Source organism: Microcaecilia unicolor, chromosome 13, assembly GCF_901765095.1.
Source record: "Microcaecilia unicolor chromosome 13, aMicUni1.1, whole genome shotgun sequence".
NCBI lineage: Eukaryota > Metazoa > Chordata > Amphibia > Gymnophiona > Siphonopidae > Microcaecilia > Microcaecilia unicolor.
In genome coordinates, this window is record NC_044043.1 from 38,650,495 (window position 1) to 38,675,354 (window position 24,860).

General features: G+C 50.1%; 1 protein-coding gene across 2 annotated transcripts in view; it reads left to right on the forward strand.

Annotated features, from left to right (window-relative positions):
• ANKFY1 (ankyrin repeat and FYVE domain containing 1) overlaps positions 1-24,860 on the forward strand; it is a 138,792-nt gene that overhangs the window by 57,963 nt on the left and 55,969 nt on the right. For both annotated transcript variants that reach the window (XM_030222266.1, XM_030222267.1), the window contains exon 11: positions 23,467-23,564. In XM_030222266.1, coding sequence (XP_030078126.1) covers positions 23,467-23,564 — 98 coding nt within the window. The remainder of the gene's footprint in view (positions 1-23,466; positions 23,565-24,860) is intronic.

Below are 24,860 nucleotides of genomic sequence, written 5' to 3' on the forward strand. Positions count from 1 at the left end.
ATAATTATGTAAACTGCTTTTATTGTAACCACAGAAAGGCAATATATCAAGTCCCATCCCCTTTCCCTAAACTATTTTGCATCCTTTTTATTAATTAGAGAACTGTAGTACATCACATACTTTATATGAACCTTTTAAGATAGAGAAAGGATAGGCTGCAATTCAGGAGAAATCCCTGGGATAGGCATTCAAGATTTGCCTTTTCTGTAGACTCTTTCTGAACTTGGATAAGTTACTTTATTTTTCTATGTCCTTGAGACTCTGTAGAAAATGTTTCACTTAATATGTCCAAGCCAACAAATTTTTGTTTTAAATATAGTCAGAACTAGTGGCCTCTAGCGCCTGCATTTACCTTTGATCATCAGGGCCCTTGTATGTTAGGCTTTGCAGATGCATTCTGTTGTCAGTTTTTACTTGCTTTTGAATGTTTAGTTCCAATAGATGGTGTGCAGCAGTAACAAGAGGTGACATTTTAAATGTAGAAGGAGCAGGACCTTTGAGAACAAGCTTTAAAAGACTTAAGCATTGTAGGTTGCTCTGTTTAGAGGTGCTATTTATACTACATGTACATAAGTACATAAGTACATAAGTAGTGCCATACTGGGAAAGACCAAAGGTCCATCTAGCCCAGCATCCTGTCACCGACAGTGGCCAATCCAGGTCAAGGGCACCTGGCACGCTCCCCAAACGTAAAAACATTCCAGACAAGTTATACCTAAAAATGCGGAATTTTTCCAAGTCCATTTAATAGCGGTCTATGGACTTGTCCTTTAGGAATCTATCTAACCCCTTTTTAAACTCCGTCAAGCTAACCGCCCGTACCACGTTCTCCGGCAACGAATTCCAGAGTCTAATTACACGTTGGGTGAAGAAAAATTTTCTCCGATTCGTTTTAAATTTACCACACTGTAGCTTCAACTCATGCCCTCTAGTCCTAGTATTTTTGGATAGCGTGAACAGTCGCTTCACATCCACCCGATCCATTCCACTCATTATTTTATACACTTCTATCATATCTCCCCTCAGCCGTCTCTTCTCCAAGCTGAAAAGCCCTAGCCTTCTCAGCCTCTCTTCGCAGGAAAGTCGTCCCATCCCCACTATCATTTTCGTCGCCCTTCGCTGTACCTTTTCTAATTCTACTATATCTTTTTTGAGATACGGAGACCAGTACTGAACACAATACTCCAGGTGCGGTCGCACCATGGAGCGATACAACGGCATTATAACATCCGCACACCTGGACTCCATACCCTTCCTAATAACACCCAACATTCTATTCGCTTTCCTAGCCGCAGCAGCACACTGAGCAGAAGGTTTCAGCGTAACATCGACGACGACACCCAGATCCCTTTCTTGATCCGTAACTCCTAACGCGGAACCTTGCAAGACGTAGCTATAATTCGGGTTCCTCTTACCCACATGCATCACTTTGCACTTGTCAACATTGAACTTCATCTGCCACTTGCACGCCCATTCTCCCAGTCTAGCAAGGTCCTCCTGTAATCGTTCACATTCCTCCTGCGACTTGACGACCCTGAATAATTTTGTGTCATCGGCGAATTTAATTACCTCACTAGTTATTCCCATCTCTAGGTCATTTATAAATACATTAAAAAGCAACGGACCCAGCACAGACCCCTGCGGGACCCCACTAACTACCCTCCTCCACTGAGAATACTGGCCACGCAATCCTACTCTCTGCTTCCTATCTTTCAACCAGTTCTTAATCCATAATAATACCCTACCTCCGATTCCATGACTCTGCAATTTCTTCATGAGTCTTTCGTGCGGCACTTTGTCAAACGCCTTCTGAAAATCCAGATATACAATATCAACCGGCTCCCCATTGTCCACATGTTTGCTTACCCCCTCAAAAAAATGCATTAGATTGGTGAGGCAAGACTTCTCTTCACTAAATCCGTGCTGACTTTGTCTCATCAGTCCATGTTTTTGTATATGCTCTGCAATTTTATTCTTAATAATAGCCTCCACCATCTTGCCCGGCACCGACGTCAGACTCACCGGTCTATAATTTCCCGGATCTCCTCTGGAACCCTTCTTAAAAATCGGAGTAACATTGGCTACCCTCCAGTCTTCCGGTACTACACTCGATTTTAGGGACAGATTGCATATTTCTAACAGTAGCTCCGCAAGTTCATTTTTTAGTTCTATTAATACTCTGGGATGAATACCATCAGGTCCCGGTGATTTACTACTCTTCAGCTTGCTGAACTGACCCATTACATCCTCCAAGGTTACAGAGAATTTGTTTAGTTTCTCCGACTCCCCTGCTTCAAATATTCTTTCCGGCACCGGTGTCCCCCCCAAATCCTCCTCGGTGAAGACAGAAGCAAAGAATTCATTTAATTTCTCCGCTACGGCTTTGTCCTCCTTGATCGCCCCTTTAACACCATTTTCGTCCAGCGGCCCAACCGACTCTTTGGCCGGTTTCCTGCTTTTAATGTATCTAAAAAAATTTTTACTATGTATTTTTGCTTCCAACGCTAATTTCTTCTCAAAGTCCTTTTTTGCCCTCCTTATCTCCGCTTTGCATTTGGCTTGGCATTCCTTATGATCTATCCTGTTACTTTCAGTTGGTTCTCTTCTCCACTTTCTGAAGGATTGTTTTTTTGGCTCTAATGATTTCCTTTATCTTACTGTTTAGCCACGCCGGCTGACGTTTAGTCTTTTTTCCCTTTTTTCTAATACATGCAAGGAATGGAGTTTTTAATAGATGCAGCATTATTAAAATGAAATGGACTGTTAGCAGATATAGATGACATAGATTGCTAGTTTTGGAATTTTATGGCATAGGAAGATAAGTAAATGCCTATATGTATTTACTTATGTCCATTACGTAGCTACCCACAATTCCAGAACCTGTGGAGTAGTTGTGTCCATCAACCAGAAGGTGGAGACAAAGAACTGAAAACTGAGTTGAGATGTATTTCTCTTAACATCCAGTCCAGCTTCTCAGTATTTTCTATCTCCAGCAGGTGGGTGGAAACACTTTTCAGCCTCTTTTTTTTTTTTTTTTAATATTTTTAAATCATTTATTTATAATTTTTTCATTTTACAAGGATCACTTGCAAAACAGTAAAACAGAGATGATTGTACAATAAAACAATATTAAAAGAAAACAATCTCAACAAGATAAATGGATTTTATACAATCTTTCTCTTTCTTAGACCACAAAATAAATAGGGAGAGTGAAACAAGACAAGGAGATCAATTTAAGCAACAGCAAACAAAGAAAACGTGGTATTAACCCGATTATCCCCAGTTATTATTTATCTAAATCATTATTCCACATTGATCATCTGATTGGTTTCTTCAAGACCATAACGGTGCATAGTTTCTCCGAGGACAAGCAGGCTGCTTGTTCTCACGACTGGGTGACGTCCGCGGCAGCCCTCACCAACCAGAAGAAGCTTCGCGGGTGGTCCGCACGCATGGCACGCCCACCGCGCATGCGCGGCCGTCTTCCCGCCCGTGCGCGACCGTTCCCGCCAGTCTTGTTTTTTCCGCGCTGGAGAGAGTCGTGCGTCGCCGCTCTCTCTTGTTCAGCCCGAAAAACTGTTGTGTTTTCGCGAATTTTCTTAGTTTTTTGTTTGTTTCTAGGCACGTTCCAGCCTTTTCTTTTTCTTCAAAAAAAAAAAAAAAAAGTGTGAACGTGCTTGTTTTCCCTTGTTTTCTACCGGGGGCGTCGCGTTTCGGCCTTGTGGCCGCGCGGCCGATTTATTTTTCGAGGTGTGATTTACCGCCACCATTGACGACTTTAATTTCGCCGACGCGATTTTTCCGTCGATGTCCTCAAAGGTCCCGAGTGGATTTAAGAAGTGTGGTCGGTGCGGCCGGCCTATCTCGCAGACCGACACCCACGCTTGGTGCCTCCAGTGCCTCGGGCCGGAGCACAATATCAAGTCGTGCCCTTTGTGTCTTGGTCTCCGGAAACGGACACAGGTTGCGAGGCAAGTTCTACGGGACCGTCTTTTCGGAACTTGCTCCGGCCCCTCGACGTCGACCTCGACGGCATCGGTATCGACAGCCGGTTCTTCGGTACCGGTATCGATGCCCGCGAAATCGGCACCGATGGCATCGACCCCAGGAGCACAGGTCCCGTCGGCCCGCCGGTCCTCCGGTGAGGGTAGGGGTGAGAGGCCGCGTGGGCAATCGGCCCCGGTCACTCCCTCGGCCCATGGCCCTCGGGACCGAACCCTGTCTGACCCGGTTCCTCGAGACCAAGGGGGATCGACCTCCTCCTCCTCCATTCCACCTGGCACCGATGACGGGCACCGCAAGAAATCTAAGAAGCACCGTCATCGGTCGCCTTCGATGCATCCGGCTCTCGGTACCGGCGAGGAGTCGACGCCGAAGCATCCGCTTCGAGAGGAGAGATCCCCTTCTGTAGTGGAGGTACCGACGCGTCAGGGTCCCAGCACTTCGGTGCAGTCTCCTGGACCCGAGCAGCTTCCGGCACCGACACCTCTACCGCCCCCCCCCCCCCCCCCGTCTTTCCCGGCAGCGGGCCTGGACGAGTGCCTCCGAGCCATCCTTCCGGGGATCCTGGAAGGGCTGATGCGCCAGGCTGTGCCGGCGCCGGGGGTGCTTGCGCCCTCGGCGCCGTCGACTGTGGCGCCGGCGAGCTCTAGCCCGGTGCCGAGGCCGTCGACACCGCCGCCGCTTGCGGCGCCGGTCTCGACCGCCACGCAGGTGGAGTCGACATCGATGGAGGGAGCTTCGTCCCCGCCGGTGCGGGAGTCCACCGCTCGACGACACCGAGGCCTCGGTGCCTCGACGTCGAGCCGGGTCCGGTTAAGGACTCAGCTACATGAGCTTATGTCCGATACCGAGGAAGAGGCCTCGTGGGGGGAAGAGGAAGACCCCAGATATTTCTCCTCAGAGGAGTCTGCGGGTCTTCCCTCGGACCCCACGCCTTCACCAGAGAGGAAGCTCTCGCCTCCTGAGAGCCTCTCCTTTGCCTCCTTTGTAAGGGATATGTCTATTTGCATTCCCTTCCCCGTGGTCTCTGTGGATGAGCCGAGGGCTGAGATGCTCGAGGTCCTCGACTATCCATCACCACCTAGAGAGTCCTCCACGGTGCCGTTGCACAATGTCCTCAAAGAGACACTGCTTCGGAACTGGATGAGACCACTATCTAATCCCATCATTCCCAAGAAAGCAGAGTCCCAGTACAGAATCCACTCGGACCCAGAGTTAATGCGGCCCCAATTGCCCCATGACTCGGCGGTCGTGGATTCTGCTCTCAAGAAGGCACAGAGTTCGAGGGATACCGCCTCGGCGCCCCCGGGGCAGGAGTCTCGCACTCTGGACTCGTTTGGGAGGAAGGCCTACCAATCCTCCATGCTCGTGACCCGCATCCAGTCGTACCAGCTCTTTCTCCGAGGACAAGCAGGCTGCTTGTTCTCACGACTGGGTTGACGTCCGCGGCAGCCCCCACCAACCGGAAAAAGCTTCGCGGGACGGTCGGCACGCAGGGCACGCCCACCGCGCATGCGCGGCCGTCTTCCCGCCCGTGCGCGACCGCTCCCGCCAGTTACTTTTTTCCCGCGACTGAGAGAGTCGTGTTTTTGCAACTCTCTCGTTTCAGCCGCCGGAATTTTCGACCGCGTTTACGCGGGTCGTCGCTCTTGGCCCTTTTGGCCTCTTCTTCTTTCAGTTTCGTTTGTTATCCAAAAAAAAAAAAAAAAAAAAAAGAATTTTGCGCGTGTGGAGCACGCGCTCCTCCTTTTTCCCTCGCTTTCTAGCGGGGACGCCTCGTTGCGGCCTAGTGGCCGCTCGGTCGGTTTCAATTTTCGTGGTGTGATTTTAGCCACCATTGCCGACTTTGACTTCGCCGACGCGATTTTTCCGTCGATGTCCTCGAAGGTCCCGAGTGGATTTAAAAAGTGTGGTCGCTGCGGCCGGCCGATCTCGCAGACCGACACCCACGCTTGGTGCCTCCAGTGCCTCGGGCCGGAGCACAATCTCAAGTCGTGTGCTTTGTGTCTCGGTCTCCGGAAACGGACTCAGGTTGCGAGGCAAGTTCTGCGGGACCGTCTTTTTGGAACTTGCGCCGGCCCCTCGACGTCGACCTCGACGGCATCGGTATCGAAGGCCGGTTCTTCGGTACCGGTATCGATGCCCGAGACATCGGCACCGATGGCAGCGACCCCAGGAGAACAGGTCCCGTCGGCCCGCCGGTCCGCCGGCGAGAGTGGGGTAGAGAGACCGCGTGGGCAGTCGGCCCCGGTCACTCCCTCAACTCGTGAGCCACGGGACCGAACCCTGTCGGACCCGGTACCTCGAGACCGAGGGGGATCGACCTCCTCCTCCTCCATGCCCTCCGGCACCGGTGACGTGCACCGGAAGAAGGACAAGAAGCGCCGTCACCGGGAGCCCTCGGTGCCTGAGGAGGTGTCGACGCCGAAGCGTCATCACAGAGAGGAGAGATCTCCGTCGGTGGTGGAGGTACCGACGCGTCGGGGTTCCGGCACCTCGGTGCCGTCTCCTGGCCCCCAGCAGCTTCTGGCACCGACACCCTTGCCGGCCCCACCGCCTTTCTCGGCAGCGGGCCTGGACGAGTGCCTCAGAGCCATCCTTCCGGGGCTCCTGGAAGGGCTGATGCGCCAGGCTGTGCCGGCGCCGGGGGTGCTTGCGCCCTCGGCGCCGATGACTGTGGCGCCGGCGAGCTCTAGCCCGGCGCCGGGGCAGTCGACACCGCCGCCGCTTGCGGTGCCGGTCTCGACAGCCACGCAGGTGGAGTCCCCGTCGACGTCGATGGAGGGAGCTCCGTCCCCGCCGGCGCGGGAGTCCACCGCTCGACGACACCGAGGCCTCGGTGCCTCGACGTCGAGCCGGGCCCGGTACCGGACTCAGCTACATGAGCTAATGTCCGATACCGAGGATGAGGACTCGTGGGGGGAAGAGGAGGACCCGAGATATTTCTCCTCAGAGGAGTCTACGGGCCTTCCCTCGGACCCCACGCCGTCACCGGAGAGGAAGCTCTCACCTCCTGAGAGTCTCTCCTTTGCCTCCTTTGTGCGGGATATGTCTATAAGCATTCCCTTTCCCGTGGTCTCTGTGGAAGAGCCGAGGGCCGAGATGCTCGAGGTCCTCGACTATCCATCACCACCTAGAGAGTCCTCCACGGTACCGCTGCACAATGTCCTGAAGGAGACGCTGCTCCGGAACTGGGTGCGACCATTAACTAATCCCACCATTCCCAAGAAAGCAGAGTCCCAGTACAGGATCCACTCTGACCCAGAGCTCATGCGGCCCCAGTTGCCCCATGACTCAGCGGTCGTGGATTCTGCTCTCAAGAGGGCACGGAGTTCGAGGGATACCGCCTCGGCGCCCCCGGGGCGGGAGTCTCGCACTCTGGACTCATTTGGGAGGAAGGCCTACCAGTCCTCCATGCTCGTGACCCGCATCCAATCGTACCTGCTCTATATGAGCATCCACATGCGGACCAATGTGCAACAGCTGGCGGACCTGGTCGATAAGCTCCCGCCGGAGCAGTCCAGGCCTTATCAGGAGGTGGTCAGGCAGCTGAAGGCGTGCAGAAAGTTCCTGTCCAGGGGGATTTTTGACACCTGTGACGTGGCATCTCGTGCTGCGGCCCAAGGTATAGTGATGCGCAGGCTCTCATGGCTGCGTGCCTCTGACCTGGACAACCGCACCCAGCAGAGACTGGCCGACGTCCCTTGCCGGGGGGATAACATTTTCGGTGAGAAGGTCGAGCAGATGGTGGACCAACTGCATCAGCGGGAAACCGCTCTCGACAAGCTCTCCCACCGGGCGCCTTCAGCACCCGCCCCCACGGGTGGGCGTTTTTCCCGGGCACGGCAGGCTGCACCCTATTCTTTTGCAAAGCGTAGGTACAACCAGCCGGCCCGAAGGCCTCGTCAGGCACAGGGACAGCCCCAGCGCGCTCGTTCTCGTCAACAGCGTGCGCCTAAGCAGCCCCCTGCGCCTCCACAGCAAAAGCCGGGGACGGGCTTTTGACTGGATCCACGGGAACATAGCCGCCCTACAAGTGTCCGTACCGGACGATCTGCCGGTCGGAGGGAGGTTAAAATTTTTTCACCAAAGGTGGCCTCTCATAACCTCCGACCAGTGGGTTCTCCAAATAGTGCGGTGCGGATACGCCCTGAATTTGGCCTCCCTGCCTCCAAATTGTCCTCCAGGAGCTCAGTCTTTCAGCTCCCATCACAAGCAGGTACTTGCAGAGGAACTCTCCGCCCTTCTCAGCGCCAATGCGGTCGAGCCCGTACCACCCGGGCAGGAAGGGCAGGGATTCTATTCCAGGTACTTCCTTGTGGAAAAGAAAACAGGGGGGATGCGTCCCATCCTAGACCTGAGAGGCCTGAACAAATTCCTGGTCAAAGAAAAGTTCAGGATGCTTTCCTTGGGCACCCTTCTGCCAATGATTCAGAAAAACGATTGGCTATGTTCCCTGGATTTAAAGGACGCATACACTCACATCCCGATACTGCCAGCTCACAGACAGTATCTCAGATTCCGCCTGGGCGCACGGCACTTTCAGTATTGTGTGCTGCCCTTTGGGCTCGCCTCTGCCCCACGAGTGTTTACAAAGTGCCTCGTGGTGGTAGCGGCCTACCTACGCAAGCTGGGAGTGCACGTGTTCCCATATCTCGACGATTGGCTGGTCAAGAACACCTCGGAGGCAGGAGCCCTCCGGTCCATGCAGTGCACTATTCAACTTCTGGAGCTGCTGGGGTTTGTGATAAATTACCCAAAGTCCCATCTCCAGCCAACTCAGTCTCTGGAATTCATAGGAGCGCTGCTGAATTCCCAGACGGCTCAGGCCTACCTTCCCGAAGCGAGGGCCACCAATCTCTTGGCCCTGGCTTCGCAGACCAGAGCGTCTCAGCAGATCACAGCTCGGCAGATGTTGAGACTTCTGGGTCATATGGCCTCCACAGTTCATGTGACTCCCATGGCTCGTCTTCACATGAGATCTGCTCAATGGACCCTAGCTTCCCAGTGGTTCCAAGCCACCGGGAATCTAGAAGATGTCATCCGCCTCTCCACCAGTTGTCGCACTTCACTGCTCTGGTGGACCATCCGGACCAATTTGACCCTGGGACGTCCATTCCAAGTTCCGCAGCCCACGAAAGTGCTGACGACGGATGCATCTCGCCTGGGGTGGGGAGCCCATGTCGATGGGCTCCACACTCAGGGTCTGTGGTCCCTCCAGGAAAAGGATCTGCAGATCAACCTCCTGGAGCTCCGAGCGATCTGGAACGCACTGAAGGCTTTCAGAGATCGGCTGTCCTGTCAAATTATCCAAATTCGGACAGACAATCAGGTTGCAATGTATTACGTCAACAAGCAGGGGGGCACCGGATCTCGCCCCCTGTGCCAGGAGGCCGTCGGGATGTGGCGTTGGGCGTGTCGGTTCGGCATGCTCCTCCAAGCCACATACCTGGCAGGCGTAAACAACAGTCTGGCCGACAGACTGAGCAGAGTCATGCAACCGCACGAGTGGTCGCTCCATGCCAGAGTGGTACGCAAGATCTTCCGAGCGTGGGGCACCCCCTCGGTGGACCTTTTCGCCTCTCAGACCAACCACAAGCTGCCTCTGTTCTGTTCCAGACTTCAGGCACACGGCAGGCTAGCGTCGGATGCCTTTCTCCTCCATTGGGGGACCGGCCTCCTGTATGCTTATCCTCCCATACCTTTGGTGGGGAAGACCTTACTGAAGCTCAAGCAAGACCGCGGCACCATGATTCTGATAGCGCCCTTTTGGCCCCGTCAGATCTGGTTCCCTCTTCTTCTGGAGTTGTCCTCCGAAGAACCATGGAGATTGGAGTGTTTTCCGACTCTCATTTCGCAGAACGACGGAGCGTTGCTGCACCCCAACCTTCAGTCTCTGGCTCTCACGGCCTGGATGTTGAGGGCGTAGACTTCACTGCGTTGGGTCTGTCTGAGGGTGTCTCCCGGGTCTTGCTTGCCTCTAGGAAGGATTCCACTAAAAAGAGTTACTTTTTCAAGTGGAGGAGGTTTGTCGTGTGGTGTGAGAGCATGGCCCTAGAACCTCGTTCTTGCCCTGCACAGAACCTGCTTGAATACCTTCTGCACTTATCAGAGTCTGGCCTCAAGACCAACTCAGTAAGGAATCACCTTAGTGCGATTAGTGCTTACCATTATCGTGTGGAAGGTAAAGCCATCTCTGGAGAGCCTTTAGTCGTTCGATTCATGAGAGGCTTGCTTTTGTCAAAGCCCCCTATCAAGCCTCCTACTGTGTCATGGGATCTCAACGTCGTCCTCACCCAGCTGATGAAACCTCCTTTTGAGCCACTGAATACCTGCCATCTGAAGTACTTGACCTGGAAGGTCATTTTCCTGGTGGCAGTTACTTCCGCTCGTAGGGTCAGTGAGCTTCAAGCCCTAGTAGCTCATGCTCCATATACCAAATTTCATCACAACAGAGTAGTGCTCCGCACTCACCCAAAGTTCCTGCCGAAGGTGGTGTCGGAGTTCCATCTTAACCAGTCAATTGTCTTGCCAACATTCTTCCCCAGGCCGCATACCCGCCCTGCTGAACGTCAGTTGCACACATTGGACTGCAAGAGAGCATTGGCCTTCTACTTGGAGCGGACACAGCCCCACAGACAGTCCGCCCAATTGTTTATTTCTTTCGACCCTAACAGGCTAGGGGTCGCTGTCGGGAAACGCACCATCTCTAATTGGCTAGCAGATTGCATTTCCTTCACTTACGCCCAGGCTGGGCTGACTCTTGAGGGTCATGTCACGGCTCATAGTGTCAGAGCCATGGCAGCGTCGGTGGCCCACTTGAAGTCAGCCACTATTGAAGAGATCTGCAAGGCTGCGACGTGGTCATCTGTCCACACATTCACATCTCATTACTGCCTCCAGCAGGATACCCGACGCGACAGTCGGTTCGGGCAGTCGGTGCTGCAGAATCTGTTTGGGGTGTAAATCCAACTCCACCCTCCAGGACCCGAATTTATTCTGGTCAGGCTGCACTCTCAGTTAGTTGTTCTTCGTAGGTCAATTTCTGTTGTACCCTCGCCGTTGCGAGGTTCAATTGACCTGGGTTATTGTTTTGAGTGAGCCTGAGAGCTAGGGATACCCCAGTCGTGAGAACAAGCAGCCTGCTTGTCCTCGGAGAAAGGGTATGATACATACCTGTAGCAGTTGTTCTCCGAGGACAGCAGGCTGATTGTTCTCACCTTCCCTCCCTCCTCCCCTTTGGAGTTGTGTTTCATACTTTATTGCTTGTCATTCAACTGGCGGGAGCGGTCGCGCACGGGCGGGAAGACGGCCGCGCATGCGCGGTGGGCGTGCCCTGCGTGCCGACCGTCCCGCGAAGCTTTTTCCGGTTGGTGGGGGCTGCCGCGGACGTCAACCCAGTCGTGAGAACAATCAGCCTGCTGTCCTCGGAGAACAACTGCTACAGGTATGTATCATACCCTATACGAGCATCCACATGCGGAACAATGTGAAGCAACTGGCGGACCTGGTCGATAAGCTCCCGCCGGAGCAGTCCAGGCCTTATCAGGAGGTGGTCAGGCAGCTGAAGGCGTGCAGAAAGTTCCTGTCCAGGGGTATCTATGACACCTGTGACGTGGCATCTCGTGCTGCGGCCCAAGGTATAGTGATGCGCAGGCTCTCATGGCTGCGTGCCTCTGACCTGGACAACCGCACCCAGCAGAGACTGGCCGACGTCCCTTGCCGGGGGGATAATATTTTTGGTGAGAAGGTCGAGCAGCTGGTGGACCAACTGCATCAGCGGGAAACCGCTCTCGACAAGCTCTCCCACCGGGCACCTTCAGCACCCACCTCAGCAGGTGGACGTTTTTCCCGGGCCCGGCAGGCTGTGCCCTATTTTTTTGCAAAGCGTAGGTACACCCAGCCGGCCCGAAGGCCTCGTCAGGCACAGGGACAGCCCCAGCGCGCTCGTTCTCGTCAACAGCGTGCGCCTAAGCAGCCCCCTGCGCCTCCACAGCAAAAGCCGGGGACGGGCTTTTGACTGGATCCACGGGAACATAGCCGCCCTCAAAGTGTCCGTACCGGACGATCTGCCGGTCGGAGGGAGGTTAAAATTTTTTCACCAAAGGTGGCCTCTCATAACCTCCGACCAGTGGGTTCTCCAAATAGTGCGGTGCGGATACGGCCTGAATTTGGCCTCCCTGCCACCAAATTGTTCTCCGGGAGCTCAATCCTTCAGCTCCCATCACAAGCAGGTACTTGCAGAGGAACTCTCCGCCCTTCTCAGCGCCAATGCGGTCGAGCCCGTACCACCCGGGCAAGAAGGGCAGGGATTCTATTCCAGGTACTTCCTTGTGGAAAAGAAAACAGGGGGGATGCGTCCCATCCTAGACCTGAGAGGCCTGAACAAATTCCTGGTCAAAGAAAAGTTCAGGATGCTTTCCTTGGGCACCCTTCTGCCAATGATTCAGAAAAACGATTGGCTATGTTCCCTGGATTTAAAGGACGCATACACTCACATCCCGATACTGCCAGCTCACAGACAGTATCTCAGATTCCGCCTGGGCGCACGGCACTTTCAGTATTGTGTGCTGCCCTTTGGGCTCGCCTCTGCCCCACGAGTGTTTACAAAGTGTCTCGTGGTGGTAGCGGCGTACCTACGCAAGCTGGGAGTGCACGTGTTCCCATATCTCGACGATTGGCTGGTCAAGAGCACCTCGGAGGCAGGAGCCCTCCGGTCTATGCAGTGCACTATTCAACTTCTGGAGCTGCTGGGGTTTGTGATAAATTACCCAAAGTCCCATCTCCAGCCAACACAGTCTCTGGAATTCATAGGAGCTCTGCTGAATACCCAGACGGCTCAGGCCTTCCTTCCCGAAGCGAGGGCCAACAACCTCCTGTCCCTGGCTTCGCAGACCAGAGCGTCTCAGCAGGTCACAGCTCGGCAGATGTTGAGACTTCTGGGTCATATGGCCTCCACAGTTCATGTGACTCCCATGGCTCGTCTTCACATGAGATCTGCTCAATGGACCCTAGCTTCCCAGTGGTTTCAGGCCACCGGGAATCTAGAAGATGTCATCCGCCTCTCCACCAGTTGCCGCACTTCACTGCTCTGGTGGACCATCCGGACCAATTTGACCCTGGGACGTCCATTCCAGATTCCGCAGCCCACGAAAGTGCTGACGACGGATGCATCTCGCCTGGGGTGGGGAGCTCATGTCGATGGGCTTCACACCCAGGGTCTGTGGTCCCTCCAGGAAAAGGATCTGCAGATCAACCTCCTGGAGCTCCGAGCGATCTGGAACGCACTGAAGGCTTTCAGAGATCGGCTGTCCTACCAAATTATTCAAATTCGGACAGACAATCAGGTTGCAATGTATTACACCAACAAGCAGGGGGGCACCGGATCTCGCCCCTTGTGTCAGGAAGCCGTCGGCATGTGGCGTTGGGCTTGCCAGTTCGGCATGCTCCTCCAAGCCACATACATAAGTACATAAGTAATGCCATACTGGGAAAAGACCAAGGGTCCATCGAGCCCAGCATCCTGTCCACGACAGCGGCCAATCCAGGCCAAGGGCACCTGGCAAGCTTCCCAAACGTACAAACATTCTATACATGTTATTCCTGGAATTTTGGATTTTTCCAAGTCCGTTTAGTAGCGGTTTATGGACTTGTCCTTTAGGAAACCGTCCAACCCCTTTTTAAACTCTGCTAAGCTAACCGCCTTCACCACTTTCTCCGGCAACGAATTCCAGAGTTTAATTACACGTTGGGTGAAGAAACATTTTCTCCGATTTGTTTTAAATTTACTACACTGTAGTTTCATCGCATGCCCCCTAGTCCTAGTATTTTTGGAAAGCGTGAACAGACGCTTCACATCCACCTGTTCCACTTCACTCATTATTTTATATACCTCTATCATGTCTCCCCTCAGCCGTCTCTTCTCCAAGCTGTATAGCCTTAGCCTCCTTAGTCTTTCTTCATAGGGAAGTCGTCCCATCCCCGCTATCATTTTAGTCGCCCTTCGCTGCACCTTTTCCAATTCTACTATATCTTTCTTGAGATGCGGCGACCAGAATTGAACACAATACTCAAGGTGCGGTCGCACCATGGAGCGATACAACGGCATTATAACATCCTCACACCTGTTTTCCATACCTTTCCTAATAATACCCAGCATTCTATTCGCTTTCTTAGCCGCAGCAGCGCACTGAGCAGAAGGTTTCAGTGTGTTATCGACGACGACACCCAGATCCCTTTCTTGGTCCGTAACTCCTAACGTGGAACCTTGCATGACGTAGCTATAATTCGGGTTCTTTTTTCCCACATGCATCACCTTGCACTTGCTCACATTAAACATCATCTGCCATTTAGCCGCCCAGTCTCCCAGTCTCGTAAGGTCCTCTTGTAATTTTTCACAATCCTGTCGTGATTTAACGACTTTGAATAACTTTGTGTCATCAGCAAATTTAATTACCTCGCTAGTTACTCCCATCTCTAAATCATTTATAAATATATTAAAAAGCAGCGGTCCTAGCACGGACCCCTGAGGAACCCCACTAACTACCCTTCTCCATTGTGAATACTGCCCATTTAACCCCACTCTCTGTTTCCTATCCTTCAACCAGTTTTTAATCCACAATAGGACATTTCCTCCTATCCCATGACCCTCCAATTTCCTCTGTAGCCTTTCATGAGGTACCTTGTCAAACGCCTTTTGAAACTCCAGATACACAATATCAACCGACTCCCCTTTGTCCACATGTTTGTTCACTCCTTCAAAGAATTGAAGTAAATTGGTCAGACAAGATTTCCCCACACAAAAGCCATGCTGACTTGGTCTCAGTAATCCATGTCCTTGGATGTGCTCTGTAATTTTGTTTTTAATAATAGCCTCTACCATTTTCCCAGGCACCGACGTCAGACTCACCGGTCTATAATTTCCAGGATCTCCCCTGGAGCCTTTTTTAAAAATGGGCGTTACATTGGCCACCTTCCAATCTTCCGGTACCACGCTCGATTTTAAGGATAAGTTGCATATCACTAGCAGTAGCTCCGCAAGCTCGTTTTTCAGCTCTATCAGTACTCTAGGATGAATACCATCCGGTCCAGGAGATTTGGACATACCTGGCAGGTGTAAACAACAGTCTGGCCGACAGACTGAGCAGAGTCATGCAACCGCACGAGTGGTCGCTTCATTCCAGAGTGGTACGCAAGATCTTCTGAGAGTGGGGCACCCCCTCGGTGGACCTTTTCGCCTCTCAGACCAACCACAAGCTGCCTCTGTTCTGTTCCAGACTACAGGCACACGACAGGCTAGCGTCGGATGCCTTTCTCCTCCATTGGGGGACCGGCCTCCTGTATGCTTATCCTCCCATACCTTTGGTGGGGAAGACCTTACTGAAGCTCAAGCAAGACCACGGCACCATGATTCTGATAGCGCCCTTTTGGCCCCGTCAGATCTGGTTCCCTCTTCTTCTGGAGTTGTCCTCAGAAGAACCGTGGAGATTGGAGTGTTTTCCGACTCTCATCTCGCAGAACGACGGAGCGTTGCTGCACCCCAACCTTCAGTCCCTGGCTCTCACGGCCTGGATGTTGAGGGCGTAGACTTCACTGCGTTGGGTCTGTCTGAGGGTGTCTCCCGTGTCTTGCTTGCCTCTAAGAAGGATTCCACTAAAAAGAGTTACTTTTTCAAGTGGAGGAGGTTTGTCGTTTGGTGTGAGAGCAAGGCCATAGAACCTCGTTCTTGCCCTGCACAGAACCTGCTTGAATACCTTCTGCACTTATCAGAGTCTGGCCTCAAGACCAACTCAGTAAGGAATCACCTTAGTGCGATTAGTGCTTACCATTATCGTGTGGAAGGTAAAGCCATCTCTGGAGAGCCTTTAGTCGTTCGATTCATGAGAGGCTTGCTTTTGTCAAAGCCCCCTATCAAGCCTCCTACAGTGTCATGGGATCTGAACGTCGTCCTCACCCAGCTGATGAAACCTCCTTTTGAGCCACTGAATACCTGCCATCTGAAGTACTTGACCTGGAAGGTCATTTTCTTGGTGGCAGTTACTTCAGCTCGTAGGGTCAGTGAGCTTCAAGCCCTAGTAGCTCATGCTCCATATACCAAATTTCATCACAACAGAGTAGTGCTCCGCACCCACCCAAAGTTCCTGCCGAAGGTGGTGTCGGAGTTCCATCTTAACCAGTCAATTGTCTTGCCAACATTCTTCCCCAGGCCGCATACCCGCCCTGCTGAACGTCAGTTGCACACTTTGGACTGCAAGAGAGCATTGGCCTTCTACTTGGAGCGGACACAGCCCCACAGACAGTCCGCCCAATTGTTTATTTCTTTCGACCCTAACAGGCTAGGGGTCGCTGTCAGGAAACGCACCATCTCCAATTGGCTAGCAGATTGCATTTCCTTCACTTACGCCCAGGCTGGGCTGGCTCTTGAGGGTCATGTCACGGCTCATAGTGTTAGAGCCATGGCAGCGTCAGTGGCCCACTTGAAGTCAGCCACTATTGAAGAGATTTGCAAGGCTGCGACGTGGTCATCTGTCCACACATTCACATCACATTACTGCCTCCAGCAGGATACCCGACGCGACAGTCTGTTCGGGCAGTCGGTGCTGCAGAATCTGTTTGGGGTGTAAATCCAACTCCACCCTCCAGGACCCGCATTTATTCTGGTCAGGCTGCACTCTCAGTTAGTTGTTCTTCGTAGGTCAATTTCTGTTGTATCCTCGCCGTTGTTCTTGTTCCTGGGTTCTTGTTTTGAGTGAGCCTGACAGCTAGGGATACCCCAGTCGTGAGAACAAGCAGCCTGCTTGTCCTCGGAGAAAGTGAATGATACATACCTGTAGCAGGTGTTCTCCGAGGACAGCAGGCTGATTGTTCTCACCTACCCTCCCATCTCCCCTTTGGAGTTGCGTTTTCATTTTTTGCTTGTCATTCAACTGAGCAGGAACGGTCGCGCACGGGCGGGAAGACGGCCGCGCATGCGCGGTGGGCGTGCCCTGCGTGCGGACCGCCCGCGAAGCTTCTTCCGGTTGGTGGGGGCTGCTGCGGACGTCACCCAGTCATGAGAACAATCAGCCTGCTGTCCTCGGAGAACACCTGCTACAGGTATGTATCATTCACTATATTAGTGAAAGTAATACACCTGATTTCATTTTTTTTCCCTTTTAAAACCAGAAATTGTTTAACAATACAAACCCTTGAATCTCCAATCCAATTCCCGCTGATTAAAGTAATCCCAGTTTCACAGGCTTCATTCCTTTTGAATTAATATATTAAGAGGAATCATTTCAGAGGAAAAAAAACATTAGGAGTCATACCCGGAATTCTGGGAAAACAACAATCTCAATATTAATAATCTGCAACAATATTCATTTTGTTCAAATTTTTTCTGGTCTTTTATCATTTTCAAATCTTAACCATTTCCTACTTCAGTAGAACTTCATTTGCTGTATATTCTCAAAGGATTCGATTAGATTATCCATGTGGCTCATTAACAAGACTATATCTGAAGCAAAGTCATTCTCTACCACCGTCAGGTCCTGGAGCACCCTCCAGATGACATTCAATGCAACCTCCACGGGAGCCAAAAACTCCAAGCTGATAACTCTTAAGGGTTTAGGAGTAGCACCGCCGACACGGGTTCAGCTGTAAACCACTTCAGTTTCAGCATACACTCCTGAATCACTCCTCCAGTCCTTTGGGCATATGGTGGTTAAATGATTTTTGAGTGATGAAGTTGTTTCCAGGTCCAAGAGCATTGACGCTCCTTTGTCGGCGCTAATCAAAGGACTCATCAACCCAGTCATCTATGGGCTTCAGCCTCTGTTTTTAGCGATTTGCTCCTAGTCCCATTGAGCTTTGCGGGTGGCTTGAGTCTGCAGAGACATATCTGGAGATCTTCAGATCCCTGTCTCTGGTGCCCCACGAATTTATTTCTTCCCCACAAATTTATATCTTCCCTCCCTTTCCCCATTTCCTGTGGCGCTCTTTTTTTCATGCACAACAACCTTTAAAAAAAAAAAAAAGAGGTTTGCTGGAGAGCATGGGACAGAGTATCAGTCCTAAGCCTTTCTTATCTGTAGTGGACTCTGTGCGCTTCGAGGAGCAGCCAGCAGAGGTAAGTCCAACTAAAGTTTGACTCAGAACTTCTTGGAGGGCTGCAAGTTCTACTTGGTGCAGGGGTGGGATCCAGACTCACTGATTAGGACATGTTCCGTGCTGGTGACTGTCGGAATGAAAGGCAATTCCCGCAGAGACAGTTAAATGGTGGTCCCACTGTGGGACATTGCAGTGAGTGCAAGCTGGGAATCCCACGGGGCATGGAGGATTTAGCGATAGTACGTCTTTGGGCTCTCCGCCAGGGCCGGTGCTCAGTTTGATGCAGGAGAGCACAGGAACAAATGCTATTTTGTCGGGGCCAACTGACAGTGAGAAACAGACTCTGGCTGATCAGTCATGGAACACAGCAGCCATTTTACAACCTCAGGGCCTGACAGAGCATTCAGCTGCATTGGGATCTTTGTTTTCTCTGGAGTTTATATTGCTTTTACACCAGGCCTATTTATTGAAGCAGGGACAGTCAGAGTTGCTTAAAGGTGCTTCAGTTTCTTGTCCCACTGCCCCTCCAGCTCCTAAGAGATCTCATTTAGACCTCCAGGAGTGGGCAGATGAGGCTATCTGTGCTTCTCCCTCCTTATCTGATGTGATCTCAGTCTATTCAGAGGAAACATTATTGATAGAGCCATTTGAGTGGGGAGAGCTCCCTTCTGAGAAGGGGGGATGATCCAAAAGTACTAAGGGTGTTCCATAAGAGGTGTTTCATACTCTTATTTCTGAGGCACTGATGGTAATTTTCATTAAGGAGCATTTATTTATTTATAGCATTTATATCCCACAATTTCCCACCCACGGGCAGACTCAATGTGGCTTACAACAGTTTGTAAAAACATACATCAATTCAGCAAACAAACAATCAATTTCTTAGAAGTGTAGGAAAGAAAGGGTAATAGCAAAGAAGGGAAAAAGAGAAAGAGAAGTGGTGATCAATATGATGCCTTGACAGACACAGTTCAGAAGTAAGAGATGATAGGTGGGATTTGAGCGTAAGCTTTTCCAAATAAAAAGGTCAGCAGCAAGAGTTCCATCTTCATCAACCATGAGGGGGCTTAGTGGTCCTTCTAAGGCCTTCCAGATGCATCCAGACATTCAGGACCTGATTACAGCAGAATGGGTCTCACTGGATGTTGGACTGAGAGTGGGAAGAGCCATGGCTCGCCTCTAGCCATTAGTTCCAGAGTAGAAAGATAAATTGCAGCTTCCCAGGGTGGACTCCCTGGTTACAGTGGTGACTAAGAAGACCACCTTGCTAGTGGAAGGAGGCGTTGCTCTAAAAGACCTACAGGATAGGAAGCTAGGAAGCTCACTGAAACAAGCCTTTGAAGTGGCCTATTTGGGCCTTCAAACAACAGTGTGCATTTCATTCATGGCAAGAGCGTGCCTTAAGTGCTGGCAGCAGCTGGCAGCACAAGATGGGCACCATGACGCCGACTTGGCAGATGCTATTTCTGACATGTTACGGATTATAACCCAAAGTATGTCTTTGGTTGTCACAGCATGTCGGCAACTCTGGCATTGAGCAGCGGATGCAGCATCAAACTCATGTCTAGTTAAACTGCCGTTTCAGGGCAAGTGGTTATTTGGAGAAGATTTCAGTAACTTGGTGAAATAACTGGGGAAAACTAAGCCACAGCGGTTGCCGGAGGATAAGCCAAAAGCCTTTGGTCGTCCGTCTTCAGGGGGCTGTAGATCTTGATTTTGAGACTGCAGATGGTACCGGCCTGGTTGTCAGCAATATATTCAGAAATCCCGCTTTCAGGCATGCCAGTCTTCCTTTCATACAGACAGGAAGTCCTCATCTGTCAGCTATAGCGTGCCCAATGCCTCCAGAACTTTGCAGTGAAGTGAGACTGGTCAATTCCTCTCTTCCACTGGTGGGAAGATGTCTTCTTAAGTTTCAGGAAGAGTGGGTCAAAATCATATCAGACCAGGAGGTTACAAGTTTGAAGTTCTCCTGCCCGGTTGCTTCTCTCCTCTTGCAGTCTCCTTATCGAAAGGGAACCAATATGGTCATGCTTCAGGCTACCGTAGATTCCTTGCTGGCATTCCAGGCCATTGTTCCAGTTCCCCAGGCCGAACAGGGACAAGGCAGATACTACATCTACTTCATTGTCCGAACAAGGAAGGCACCTTTTGTCCAGTCTTGGATCTCAAAGGTCTAAATTGCTGCCTCCAAGTGTCCCACTTTCGCATGGAGACTCAAAGAGTAGTCATAGCCTGTGTTCAAATGAGAGAATTTCTCACCACCCTTGATCTCAAGGAGGCATACTTGCATATACCCATATGGCCACTGCATCAGAGGTTTCTACATTTTATGGTGCTGGGCCATCACTTCCAGTTCAGACTTTGCCCTTCGATTTCGTCACAGCTCCAAGAACGTTTACCAAAGTTATGGTGGTGGTGGAGGCCTTCCTTCACCCCTATCTCGATGACTGGCTTATTTATATGTCCTCCTATTTGGACAACATGGCAGCAACGGACAAAGTTGGCTTTTTCTGCAGTCGGGGATCGGGCCACTTTTGGCCTCCCTTCCATACACCGTGCCCAGTGTGCAACCTTAATTTAGTCCTTTGGGCTTTAAAAAGTGTCCTTTTAAGCCACTCTGGAAGGCTTCCTTGAAAGATCTTACACTAAAGGCAGCGTTCTTGGTTGCTGTTGCATTGGTGGCTGTTGTTTTGACGCTTCGGGCTCTTTTGTCAGGATCCCTTTCTTTGCTTTTTGGAGGCAGGGTCTCCTTGCGCACGTTTCCTTCGTTTCTTCCAGAAGTGATATCAGCATTTCATCTCGACCAATCTGTGGAGATTCCATCCTTTTGCAGGGAGGACAGAGGGGCTTGAAGTTTTTCGATGTGTTTAGAGTCCTCTAGACCAAGGCACAAATGAATTTTTTTTGACACACTGTTTGTGCTTTTTGGTAAACAGAGGCTTGGTCTCATCGCTTCCAAGCCCACAATTGCTAAATGGCTGAAGGAGACTATCACGTCAGCTTATTTGCTTGGGGGGAAGCAGCCTCCTCAGGCCTTCTGGGCTCATTCTACAAAGTGTACAGTGACATCCTGGTTGTAGACTACCTTATTGCCTCTAGCAGATATTTGCAATGTGGCAACGTGGTCCACGCTGCATACCTTTGCCAAGCACTACAGGGTTGATGTTGCGGCATGCTCAATAGCAAGTTTTGGGGCTTTGATCCTCAGGGTGGTGGCACCAGGATCCCACCCACTCTAGGGATTGCTTTTGAACATCCCATAGGTTCTGGAATAGTAGGAAACACTGTAATGGAAGAAGAAATTAGGTCTTACCTGATAATTTCCTTTTCATTAGTCCTCCCCACTGTTCCAGAGGCCTGCCCGTGTTTTCTGAGATGTTTGGTCGGCCAAATGACGACTGTCACCTTGCATATCTCTTGTTCTCTATCAGTTGTCCAGAGATCAGAGACGTCCATGCATGTTTGCTCTTCTGGTTAGTGTTAGGTTAGCGAGTTACATAGTAGATGACGGCAGAAAAAGACCTGCACGGTCCATCCAGTCTGCCCAACAAGATAAATTCATATGTGCTACTTTTTATTTGTACCTGTCCTCTTCAGGGCACAGACCGTATAAGTTTGCCCAGCACTATCCCCGCCTCCCAACCACCAGCCCCGTCTCCCACCACCAGCTCTGGCACAGACTGTATAAGGTTGTTGTGTTTATTCTAAGTTTATCCTTTCCTCTTGTCTTCGTAAATACTGAGGAGCTGGACTGGATGCCAAGAGAGACATCTCTCTGCTCGTTTTTCAGTTCTCTATCTCTGCTTGCTGGTTGATGGACACAACTATCCCACAGGTTCTGGAGTAGCGTAAAGGACTAATGGAAAGAAAATTATCAGGTAAGACCTAATTTCTCCTTATTACATCTTTGAGGACAAGCAGGATTTTGAATTCTCACACATGAGTGGCATCACCAACGGAGCCCTGCATGGGAACTGTATGTACTCCAGCAACTTTTTTTCTAGAAGCATTTGGACCACTTTCCATGCATACTTCTTCCTGCCACTGCCTCATAAACCTCTGTCTATTTTTTTTTCTGTGGAGCAGATTGGATGCTTTTCCATTGAGGTCTCCGCGACATTTCTTTATTTAATATCAGCTTAAAATTTGTAAGTCCTGTCACTGTCATGTGGTTTTGGCATTCTCTCATTAGTCTGTTAGGTTTTTCAGTGGTTTCTAAGTTTTCTTTCTTTTTTTACGGAGCTCACTTAAGGCTTGTTTTGTACACAGCTGGGCTATTCTTGTCACAGTTGATTCATTTGATTTCACCGTGCCTATTTTTCTGGACGACCTCCCAAAAGAACACTCCCAGTGGATTCAAGAGGTGTTCCTGGTGCAACAGGACCATTTCCTTCTTGAATAATCCGTCATGGTGCCTGCAGTGCCTGGGACCCAGCCTTGATCCCTGCTCAGGAGAAGCTTCATCAGATAAACTTCTAGAGTTAAAAGCCATTGGAATGCTCTAAAGGCTTTCAGGGAATGGTTCTGTAACAAGGTCATCCTGGTTCAAATGGACAGCCAGGTGGCCACATGTTATATAAATAAGCAGGGAGGAACGTGGTTGACTCATAGTGTCAGAGCTATGACTGCATCTGTAGCCCACTTGAGGGGGGTCAGCTTCCAAAGAAGAGATTGTAAAGCTGCAGCGTGGACTTTGGTCCATACATTCACATCCTACTACTGCCTAGATCAAAACTATAGGTTTGGCCATCTGTCCTCCAAAATTCAATACAAGCTTTAGAATCCAACCTCATTCCCCCTAGGCCTTTTCTATTTCATTTGCAGCCTGCTTCCCCCCCCCCCCCCCCCATTTTTTTTTTTTTAAATGGGTTGTTGACACTGAAAATATTGGTGTCTGCTTGTTGTGACACCATTTGTTCTCTGGTTTCTCTGTTTCTATTCAGAGCAGCCTGTAGCAAAGGAGTCACATACATGAGGATTCAAAGTCCTGCATGTCCTTGGAAAATTTGAGGTTACTTCCTTGTGGCAGGTGTTCTTCAAAGACAGTAGGAGTTGTAGTCCCAAGGAGTTGTATTCCTCTAGCTAGAGGAGGTCCCATGTGTCAGCGGAAGGCAGAGACAGGTGCATATGCATGGTGAGCAGCCCAATTTCTAGAAAAAGTTGCTGGTGTACTGCTCCTGAGTCAGACTCCGTGACATCAACCATGCATGAGAATTCAAATCCCGCTGCCTTCGGAGAACACCTACCACAGGTAAGTAACCTAGCTATATGTTTAAGCACTAGTTGGATGATTGAATTGTAGCATTGATTCTTTGGTTGAAAGGCTTGGAATTGTGTTTGTAATGCTTGTCTGTTTCTCTGATTTATCTTCAGGAAATTGCTTGCTTCAGAGGGCTGCAGAAGCAGAAAATGAGGCAGCTGCTCTCTTCTTAGCAACTCATGGGGCAAAAGTCAATCATAAAAACAAATGGGTAAGGAGAAAAGATGGTGCCAAATGGACTTTTGAAAAGGGTGCCACACACATCTACTTAAACTTGTATATTGACACTGTGCATTAATTAAATTTTACTGTACTGCAGTAGGTAGGAGAGAAATGGCAACATGTACTTGTATCCTAGCGTGCACTTTTGTTGAATGATGACAAGGGTTGTTAAAATATTCATGAATCTTAAAAGGTGAGGCAAAAAAAAATAACTACACTAGAGGTTTTTTTTTCCATTTTCTGTACAACCACTTTGAGTTTCATCAAGAAATTTTACATAGTTATGATACTTAAGTATTACCTATTAACCAACATCTAATTATCTTAATGTGTACGTGTGTATCATAAGCTATGTTGATGTTTCTGACATTTTAGTGTTACTATCTATCATTTTTGTGTATCAAAAATGTTAAAGCTAAAATACAGTAAAATAATGTCATTCATATGATACAATTGTCAGAATTTCATAGTTGCTGTGAATGCTGAGAGTGTCCACCCCCAACTTTAACACAGGCCTTCAGTCACTTTGGGAAATTCTTAACAGCCTTGTCGTTAGGCCCTTTTGGCAGGATGTCCCAGATCATCTGTAGTGCTTCCTTGAGTTCAGAGATTGTGTACCGCTTTGGGTGGAGCTTGTGATAGGCCTCCAATATTGCTCCCCAGACAATAGTCTGTCACTTTTTTTTTTTTTTTTTCAAATAATGGTAGTTTTTACAGTGCAAACATTTTTGAACACGCGAAAATTGCTGGGTGGTCACTTTGCTGTGTTTAAAGATGAATCTCGTTCCACTTGGCACATAAACTTAGATAGTAACAAGAAATAAAATTGAAAAAATTCACATTAAAATTCCAAGTGGTTGATGAGAAAACAGCAAAGAAAACTCTAGAGGGTTCCTTCTTTTTTGCCTCACCCTGCAGGTGACATTATTATGAAGCACAGCAGGTATCTTTGGAAATTTGGTTGAGGCTTTTAGGAAGCATTGAGTTAGTGTAATATCTTTCAGAGATATGGTTTGGTACTAATTGTCTGTTTCTGTATCAGTCACACCATTGATATGATCAATATACAGTAATACATATGGCTGCAATAACATTTACTTTACAGTCGTTTTTGGTAAAATTAAAAGAAAAGAAAACGTATTGCTACATCAGCTACATTCTGGTGAAAGTATACCAGAAGATATTTGTCTTAGCCTTCCCAACCCATCCCTGTCACTCTTTCCTCCATCCTCCAGGACACCCCATTCTTCCTTCCTGTTCTGGGCATTCATTCTTTGCTGCCTGG